Source organism: Camellia sinensis, chromosome 10 (genome assembly GCF_055761805.1).
Source record: "Camellia sinensis isolate YWXY chromosome 10, ASM5576180v1, whole genome shotgun sequence".
Lineage (NCBI taxonomy): Eukaryota > Viridiplantae > Streptophyta > Magnoliopsida > Ericales > Theaceae > Camellia > Camellia sinensis.
Genome location: NC_138970.1, coordinates 15,052,220 through 15,062,582, shown reverse-complemented (window position 1 = coordinate 15,062,582; position 10,363 = coordinate 15,052,220). Strand labels below are relative to the sequence as shown.

Here is a 10,363-nt window from a genome sequence, read left to right as displayed (position 1 = left end):
ATCGTAATCAATTATTAGCCCAGCCATCTTCAGAGAAAATTGGAGGCCTAGTGGTTACTAGTGGTATTCCAAATCTTGATAGGGGTTTGAGTAGAAGACTTGGTATTGATCAGCTGAGTACTGAGGCATTAAAGAGAAGAAGAAGGGGACAAAATAAGGCATGGTTCAGATATGGGTTTAGAAAAGGGGCAGTTGTTAGGGCTGCAGTAGAAGCTCTGTCGTCATCAATATCACATAGCAAGAACTCTAGCAAATTAAGGTACCTACAAAATGAAGCTCAAGCTACAGTACACATTGGGAAAGCCTTGGGTGTAGATTTTGAAGGCAAGGAAAATGAGGTGATAGAGAAAATTATCCTAATAGAAAAAGATGGCATGGTACAGGCTGCAAAGAGAAAGGAAAGTGTGGTAGATTGAAGAAGCAATCTTGGAGAAAAAAGGGGTTTTAACAAGTTTGTTAATGAATATATGATCTTGGAATATTAGAGGCTTTGGGAGGAATGAGAAGAGAAGGAGAGTGAAATAGCTGTTAAGACATAAGAAGGTTGATATGGTCATATTACAAGAAACCAAAACATTAGGAGTTACAGAGAAGTTTGTTCAATCTTTGTGGCCTTATGATGAGGTTGGCTTTATGGCAGTAGATGCAGATGGTAATGCTGGTGGTTTGTTGTGTGTGTGTGGAGGCCTAAGGTGTTTCAATTAGGCGATTGTTGCAGTAGTAGAAATTGTCTAGTACTTTCAGGAAAACTTCATCAGTAAATAGAATGTGTGTTTGTTAATGTTTATGCACCTAATGGTAGGAGTCTGAGGAGGAAATTTGGGGAATCATTGAGTAATTTAAAAACCATGTTCCCTAAACCCTGGTGCATTGGGGGTGATTTTAATGAAGTGAGGTCAATAGGCAAAAAGAAAGGGTGCAATTCGAGCGATGGTGGGATGAATGAGTTTAATGATTTTATAAATGAATTGGAGTTAATGGATGTTCCAATGTTGGGTCGAAAGTTCACTTGGTGCAATGCACAGGAAGGGAACACATGGAGCAGGTTGGACAGATTCTTAGTCAATATAGAATGGCTAGAGTGGTTTAGTTTTAAACTCTGGGGTTTGTCAAGGATGTTATCAGATCACTGTCCAATAATTTTAATGGAAGATGATAGGGATTGCGAGCCTAAGCCTTTTAGATTCCTAAATGCTTGGGTTCTTCATCCCACTTTCATGAACAAGGTAAGAGACGTTGGGGAAAGCACACATGTGGTTTGATGGGCGAGATTTAGATTGAAGTCCAAACTGAAAGATTTGAAAGAAGCATTGAAAGTGTGGAATAAGGAAGTTTTTGGGAACGATGAGCTTAAAATCAAAGAAGCATAGGAGGAATTGCAAGCTTTAGAAATAATTTCAGAGGAGAGACCATTGCATGAGGCTTATCTAGTAAGAAAAATAGAGGTTAAAGGGGAGTTTTGGAAACTAAGGAAAATGAAGGAATGGATTTGGGTACAGAAATCTAGAGCAGATTGGGCGTTGAAAGAAGATAGGAATACTAGATTCTTCCACATCCTGGCTACAAAGCGTCAGAGTAGAAACTTGATGGACTCCATTACAATCAAGGGTAACACTTTCAATAACCCTACAGAGATGAAGAAAGAAATTGCAAGTTATTTTGGTGGAGTTTTTGTAGAACATTGGAAGGATAGACCCAAGATTGGAGGAATGCATAGGTCCCTTGAACCAGCTCAAGCTGAGATGTTGGAGAAGGAGTTTTCTGAATCAGAAATATGGGCAGCAATCAAGGAGTGTGATTGGAAAAAAGCACCTGGCCCCGACGGATTTAATTTGATTAACATGCAAAAGGGGTGGAGGATTATGAAAGTGGATATTCTCAAATTCATGGTTGAGTTCTATGAGAATGGTAAGTTGGTGATGGGTTTGAATTGTTCTTTTGTAACACTAATTCCTAAGAAGCATAGTCCAGCCATTATTCAGGACTATAGGCCAATCAGTCTTATAAATTAAGTGTACAAGATTCTTTCAAAGTCCCTGGCTTATAGATTTAAGCGTGTGTTACCAAGCATTATTAGTGCAGCCCAATCTGCATTCTTGAGTGGGAGAAATATTTTGGATGGTATATTGGTAGCAAATGAAGTGGCAGATTGGTGGAAAAGAAACAAGAGAAGTGAACTAACTATAAAACTTGACTTTAAAAAGGCGTATGACATAGTAAACTGGAATTTTTTGTTTGATATGTTGAGCAAATTTGGTTTTGGGACAAAATGGGTGGAATGGATGAAATCTTGCCTAGCTTCTGCTAGTGTATCAATTCTTGTGAACGGGTCTCCATCTGAGGAAGTGATTCCACAAAAAGATCTGCAGCAAGGGGACCCAATTTCACCATTTTTGTTTAACGTTGCAGCTGAAGGTTTAAACATGCTTCTGGTAACAGCAAAAGAGTTAGGTCTGATAAGAGGGGCTACTATTGGGGCTGGTGGTGTGAATGTATCACATTTACAATTCGCTGATGACACAATTTTATTTTGCGAGGCAGATTGGGTGGAGGTCACAAATGTTAAGAGAGTATTAAGGTGTTTTGCAGTTGTGTCTGGTTTAAAAATTAATTACCATAAGAGTGCTGTCAGTGGAGTCGGTATTGATGAGGCAACAATTGATGAGTTTGCCTCTGGATTAAATTTGTCACGACCCAAACCCACCCCTATGAGTTGAGTGTGGTAACCGGCCAATAATTTGTGATTACCAAAGGCCTTCTTGTACAAATCAAAAAAATAAAATAAAATAATCAGGGCTAGTGGAAACAATATACAAAAATACCAATGGTCCAATGAGCTGGACATCTATATGAACAAATATGAACAAACACATACACATATAAACATTAATTTACCCACTTATCGATACATAACTTATAAAATAATATCTAATACAAAAAATATGCACGTATCAAAAGTGTACATCATGATCAAAAGCCTGACAATGGCCTTCCAGGCCTAGCCCTAACTCAGAGGCACACAAAACAACTCGGTAGGCTTTAAAATGGTGGCCCAGCTAAAGACTCCTTCTAGGCTTGCCCTCCAGAACGCTCACCTATATATATATATATAAAAATAGTGAGTTAAAGCCCAGCGAATGACATTAAAGTAAAGGGGTTAGTGAACAAATTTCAAATATATCATATCCGTAAAACAAATTGTGACACCCTAAATATTTAAAATAAACAAAATAGTAATAATAACAATAGTAGTGATAGTGGTGGTAGTAATAGTAAGATAAATATAGAAACAAAATAATATATCTAATTTAATAGTTATATGTGCCTACAATATAACTTAATTAGGAATTGTGGTATGATTATCAAAAGAGGATGATGTAAATATTTTCTTACTTGGGACCCAAGTATAATTACGTAACAAAAGTTGAGAGGTGTCACTATTAGGGTTGATAAATGAGAGGTGGCACTATTAGGAGGATGTGTAATCTGTTGAGCATTGTTGGAGGCAGCCAAAGTATGCCACATGTGCACGTAATGATTAAAGGAAAAATTAGACTTGAGGTATCAACACTCCAGACATGTATATATAGGGATTAAGGTACTAAGCTGAGGATCACAAAAAAATAGAGGTAGAAGAAAGGAGTGGAGTTCGGAAAAATCGGAGGAAATAAGAAAATAATTGTGAGGCCCCTGACTTTTTTTGTAAACCTTATTAGGTTCCTAAATTTTGAATTATTATAATAAAGCCCTTAGTTCGTCGATTAATCGCAAATTAAGCCCTAGGACTGAAAACACATCACGGGCGAATCCATACAAACCCTAATCGATCCTGGAAGCTTAGAAATCACTTCTAACACTCTAATATTAATTACAAAACTCTCAAATTTTAGATTAATCGCTCTAAACCTTAACTTTCAATTTTTACAGTCATCGTTCGGTTATTTACCTTTAAATTCAAAGCAAGATAATACAACCTGAATTATTTTACACTTGAAATAGATACTTTAATTGAACCCAAGCCCGCACATTTTTATTAAATCACAAATTGACCCCAAACAAGTACTATTATATATTTATATATATACACTTTTACCCAAAAATCTTTTTTAATAATATATTTTACAATTTCCAAGATTTGTACAAAATATATATATATATATATAACATGTCCATCAATTCACCATCACATGGCTAGCCATCATACCCCCCTAGATTATAATCATTGTACTTTAAAATCTCTTGAAATCTTGGAGCAATAATGACTTTGGTACCTATAAAGATTTGTTATATATATGTGTGTACTTCTAACTAGAAGATATTTACATTAGTCCTAGACCTAACTAGATCATAATTAAATACATCATTAAGGTTCTAATCCTCCTCATTTCATTACATTTAATGTGAAGCTCCGGAAAAATGTATTTTCTTTAAAAAAAAAATAATAATAATAAAAAAAACCCCTTACATTTGCATTATTTCTTTAAAGCCCCTCAGTTCTTAAACTATTTCGAATCTTGCCAGATAGCATTTTTAATTTTTATCAGAACAAGAATTACACTAGCCGGATTAGGTTCCCTAACCTAATTTAATTTAATTCTACATAAGTAAGGTTCCAATACATGAGTTTAATTCCAAGCCCTTACTTCTTTATTTAAATTCTAAATTTACCCCAAACTAGTACTTGTACCTTGTACCTTGGTATACCATCAATCTTGCAATATATATATATATATATGTACACACCTTGAGGGATGTGCCCTTGTACCTAAAATTAATAAAAAAATAACCCCATCATCCTAGGGAGAAGAGAGGAGCCAATTTTCAATATATATCATCATGATATTCTAGGAAACCCAAACCTAGTACCCTAGACCTAGGTTGTTAATTCCAAAACTAGTTCTTTCTAACTAGTGTTGCCTAAATCATTAACCAAGCCTCCCAAATCCCTTCCATTTCCTTAGAATCCAAACAAATCCTAACCTTTCCATCCATTTCCAACTAATGGGCTTTTAGGACATTTTACATCAAAAATTGCCTATATATACCACACCCTCCCTAGCTTGCAAACATACACACAACACACTCACTCACACACACATTTTGGTTAGAAAGATGGGGGAGAGCAAGGAAGAGAAGTCTAGAGAAGAAGAGGGAGGAAGAAAAGAGTTTCTTGTGCAAAGGTGGAAGGTAAGCCACCAACACAACCCTCTCTTCATTTCCTTTTCTAATGCATGCTTTTAGAGATTCTAGATAAAGTTTCAGATCTGTTATTATCAAGTTCCTATGTTGAAAATACTAAGATTTGAGTATTGTTTCCATCTCTCATGTATTTTACCCATTTTGGCACAAAACCATCTTCTTTTGTACACATCTCTCAACTTTTCAAGGTTACTCTTTCAAAAAAATTTTCTGAGTTAAACATGTGATAGTTAGCATATTTTCTTCACAAAAGAAATGAAACTTTCCCATGGTGGAACCCCCTTTTTATAAATTTTCTTGTTTCGGGCATTCTACCTTAAAACTTGTTTTTGCAGTCAACTTTAAAAAATTCCATAAAATGTACAAAAATATTCTGAACCTCTATTTTATGTCAAAACCTTCCTTAAGGAGTTAGCTTTCAACTAAAATTGGTTTCATCGAAAAACATTGAGTGGTTTGCAAGAAAAACAAGTTTTCGTAACAGTCGACAAATCTGGGCAGATTCTGGACAGATTCTGGAACAGTGCTGGACTATTTTCTAAATAACTTAAAATTGGGAAAAGCAATCCCATTTCCGAAAAATGTTCTAGGAACTAGATCAAATTCTCTACGAACCATAGGAAAACCGAGTCTGGTGGATGAACCTAAGTAGTTCTTCCATATTAACCTTCATGTGATGTTAAATCTGGAAATTTGTTATGTTTGGATGTTTTATACCCTTGTATTCATGAAAATGTTTAATGGCCCTATTAACATATCTTGGCATAATGTTGTATGGGTATGTTATGTTATTTATCTTCTTGAGGAGGCATGCTTATGTGAATTTTATTTTATTGTTTAGTTGGACTAACCTTGACTTAAAACACTTAATTCAACTGGAAACCTAATTGGGTGGGTATTGGGTTTTCGAACACTTGAGTAATGAAAAGATGAGAAAATATGATATATGGTTTGTTGGGATGCGTTCCCTATTCGAGGTTAAAACTTGCGCAAGTGGTTTTCGGGACCCTTGAACAGAGCGGTTGTATTCGGACCCTAGGTGGTTTGGTGTAAGGAGGGATTCGGGCAAGGCCCTATTTTTACCGTCTCTTTTGAGGCCCTGCGGTTGGCGCTATGCGGTATATAACCGTTGGTAGGCATCCGAGGTTAGTTCTGCAACAAAGCAGCAAAAGAGGGGGCATACCGAATAATCCGCGTCCGATTCTTATAGTCGGGAGGACGGAATCTCTTTGGGGGATTTCTAGTTACTAACATCTGACTCAACTCTTAATGTATTTATTTGTTTATTGGAGTATCATGCTTTACTACTTGGTGCTATAAATGTGATTGTGTATTGGACTGGGAAAAAGGGGTGGGGTGTGTGTGTGTTTACTGGGCATTCAAAGCTCACGGCGTATCATGCCAGGTGACGAAGCGGAACTCATAGCGGAAGACGACGAGCCGGAAACCTTTGAAGACTTTTGGCTATCTTAGGAATACTAGAAATTTCCTTTTTGTTATTTTGTAAGACTCATATGAAGTTTAAAACTTTCTTTTTGGGATGTGTAGATGTCCCCGAACGCCCCGGGAGGGTGGGTCCTGTTCTGTTCGTTTTTGGGTCACTACAGCTCGGACTCGATTTGTGTCACGATTCTTAATCTGAACCAAAGAGTCCAAATCCGGCAAATCGTTTTGAGAAACAGATTTTTTTGAAAAGAAGTGCCAAACATGGACTGCTTTGCCAGATGCAGAGTCGCCACCGAAATATTTTTTATGGGGGAATTTAGGAAACTCTGACTCGGTGCCGAAGGCCACATGTCCGTTATCACCAAAGTTGTCTTGGCTCAGGAGCTTGGGTACGATCGGGGAAGGTCAGCTATGAGCACCCCCTTTCGCCCGGTCCTAAGACCGGCCTCTACTAACCATGATATCCGATTTTGAAAATGTTATGTGTTCTTATTCCGGTTATTAGCCTAGAATTACTATGTTATGCGCACAGCAAACAAGTATAGACTAGATTGCCTAATTTGGAAACAAGCATTGCATATCCGTTTGTTTTGAAAAGCGCTTTGGAATTTGCTACTCGCGAGTAGGCTAAAATACGGATTTCAACGAGTTTTTCCAACTCAAACAATCCAACCTTCATCCGCAGCCATTCAAACAGTTTATCACATAAGCATCTAGCCACATGGTAAGTATGCTATCATGTTAACATTCACACGCATGCGAGATGCTAAAGCATAAAATACTTACATCATACTCTGTGCCAAAACAATAAACTAGTTAGCAAACATGCGTGATCCTAGTTCATGTTAAGTTGACTAATGCAACACATGCAAGATGCAATTAGAGTAGGCTCGGCTAACCTAAACATGGCATGTGAAATGCAACCAATTAATGCACGTATTCAATTTGGAATTGAAATACAAATGCAGTTAGAATGATGTACCGAGCCCGGTGCATGCGGGACAAATGTATGGATGCACGCATGCATAACATAAGGTATGCTAATTTAAACATGCCCTAATCTACCATCATAAGCAGGTAAATAAAAGGGAAGAAAGACGTGGGGTTGGAAGACATACACCCACTCACGCACACTTATTACACAATTGCCCTCACTCAGAGGGACCAAAAGAATAATACAAATAATTAACCTACAAGCTAATTAATTATTACAAATTGCCTAATTAGCTAACAAACCAACTAAGCTAGGAAAAACAGTAAATCGCCTCGGGAGGAGAGCCAGATGCAGCACATGCTTGGGTCCTGCTCGGAAGTGCACGGCCATGCATAGTCTGCCTCTGTTTTCCCTGCTCTGCCTCTTTGAAGACTGCCAAAGTCTTAAGGATGCTTCTCTGGATACTGGGAATCACCACCGGCTGAGTAGAATTACCACCGAAAGTGAATTGTGGTCACCGGCACAAAATGAATCCATCGGCTGGTGATTTACTGCCGGTCGGCAATGTATACTGCCGGTCGGCAAAGAATGCCTGCAGAACCTGCAACTCACAGTAGCAGAGGACAGAACTTGCATGGCAATACAATTCAAGCAATGTATGCACCAATCATGTCCCCTATCATGTTTATGACTCAAAAGGGCATGTGTCTCGATTCTCGGACCGTCAATCACGCATTTCCATGCATGATGGCCCAAAGAATCAAGTGTGTAACTTTCATGTCAAATGAAATGCAAACCAAACAAACGAACCAAGGCCCAATTCCTATCACCAAGTCAAGGAACAAGGCGTGGATGCAAGATGCAATGCAACCTAGGCATGCAAGCTAAGGATGCAACATGGCATGGCAAGACACTTATGCAAGCATACAAGCAAACATGAGGCAATGCAAACTGATGAAAAGGTGGACTTATACATGATTTAGGCAACTCTAAATAGGCCTAAAACAGTGGCCAAAAACCAAGGAATTGGGATCAAACATACATACACACATGCAAGTAAGTTGGACCGACACTTAGGCATTAAATAAGCAACTCTAAGGCACACTTGAAAAGGGATATCATGGACAATTAGCATGCAACATAAGCTCTGAAAATCATGTTAAAACATGGTGCCAAACCAAGCAACAAGTCAAGCTAAGCATGCAACAATGGTCCAAGCATTCAAGGCTCACCAAAGAGGCAATGGACTACACTTAGTACAACCACACATGGCAGGACTTAGGCAACCGAAAACAAAGTTTTAACACATGAAACTAAGCCCAAAAGACCAACTAGATAGCATCTAGATGGTTTGAATTTAAAGGCATGCATAAATGCTAAAACATGGAGCATGCAAGGCAAGCTTCCAAAGCTTCAAAGAGGCATCCAAGGCAAACATATGAGCATGCCAAAGGGACTGAAATAACATGTAGGGTGGTTCCAAACCACCGAAATGATGCAAGCAACACATACTACACATTCACATACTTGAAGCATACAAGCTCAAATACAAAGGAGCTATACTACGCATGCCAAGATCAACCCAAACAACTATGGACAGGCCTAAAACATGGCAAAATGAGCACAAAACCTTCACAAGGCTAAACCTAAAACATGCTAGAGCAAAGGCTAACAACCTAAGGCATATTAAGGCAATAACAAGGCATTACATGGTAGGTATGCTAAGTATGCATGGTGTACCAAAACCAACAATAAACAGAGGCATATTATGATATAATAGGCACAAAAAATAGCCAAGGCATGGTCAACATGAAGCTTAGCTAGATGCTCCCTCAAGAGGCCAAAAATGGTCCATTTCAAGGACAACAAGGAGAGGGGGTGGCCCTCTCCTTCTTGGGACCTTAAGGCACCATCCTCACCTCTGAAATCCCTCAAGATTTCAGTGGTGAGAAGGCCCAAAATCAAGGTCTCTGAGCTCACTCAAAATAGCACAAAATGGGGTCTTTCAAGTCCTAAGAGGGGTCAAACACCTCCAAACCACAAAACACTCTAAACAAACTATTTAGAGGGCCTAAAAATAGAACTTTTTTGTATTATACAATAAGCACGAAAACAGCTCTAAGATGGGTAGAAAAGCAATGCAAAAATGGGGAATAAAAGGGAAGTTTCTCACCCTTGTAGATCACCTTCACAAATGATGCTCCAACAGCCCTCCTTGGCTTGAATCCAGCTCCAAAACACCAAAACCAACCTCTTAGAACCTCAGTAGCTAAGTGAAGGTGAAACACTATGTGTTTGTGTGCAATAGTAAGACACAAATACACTTAAACACACACAAGAGGGAGATATAGAGATAGGATATGTATGGATTCTAACCCTAGAACTCAAAACCCTAATATGGCTGTCTAAACTCTCTAAAGTGTCTAACCCTAAGCAAGGGAGAGAAGGGCTCCTCTTATAGAGCTTTTTGTCTTGTAAAGCTTACAAGACAAGCTTCTAAAGAGAGAGATCCCTCCATACACGTGTATGGAGGGGAGCCAAATGCAAGACAGCTGTATTAAAATATCTGCAAAAGCAGATGAACAGTAGTCGGCTGCCCAAAAATGCCATTTTGGCAAAATGGAGTGCCGACCGGCAACAAAGAATGCCGATCGGCAATATAGATTGCCGATGGCAGCAAAACACCAGCCGGTGGCCTCTGGCCATGGCCGGTGGTGTGTGGGGATGCTTCACAAGGCATTCCCTGCCTTTCGAAGGCAAAACACAAGTGTTTGGTGCAAAACC

At 38.6% G+C, this 10,363-nt stretch overlaps 1 protein-coding gene across 1 annotated transcript; it reads left to right on the top strand.

The window, feature by feature from the left end:
- The first annotated feature begins 549 nt into the window (after window positions 1-549).
- On the top strand, window positions 550-1,262 carry LOC145800168 (uncharacterized). Its single transcript, XM_082889811.1, has 2 exons — window positions 550-692; window positions 803-1,262. Exons 1-2 carry the CDS (start codon window positions 550-552, stop codon window positions 1,260-1,262), a joined length of 603 nt encoding a protein of 200 aa, XP_082745937.1.
- The last annotated feature ends 9,101 nt before the right edge of the window (window positions 1,263-10,363 follow it).

Bases quoted from the DNA above. Each gene is read 5' to 3' on its own strand.
- LOC145800168 (XM_082889811.1), top strand. From the start codon at position 550: ATGGTCATATTACAAGAAACCAAAACATTAGGAGTTACAGAGAAGTTT. The intron at 693-802 runs GTGTTTCAATTA...ACCTAATGGTAG, and splicing joins TGTGTGTGTGGAGGCCTAAG to GAGTCTGAGGAGGAAATTTG.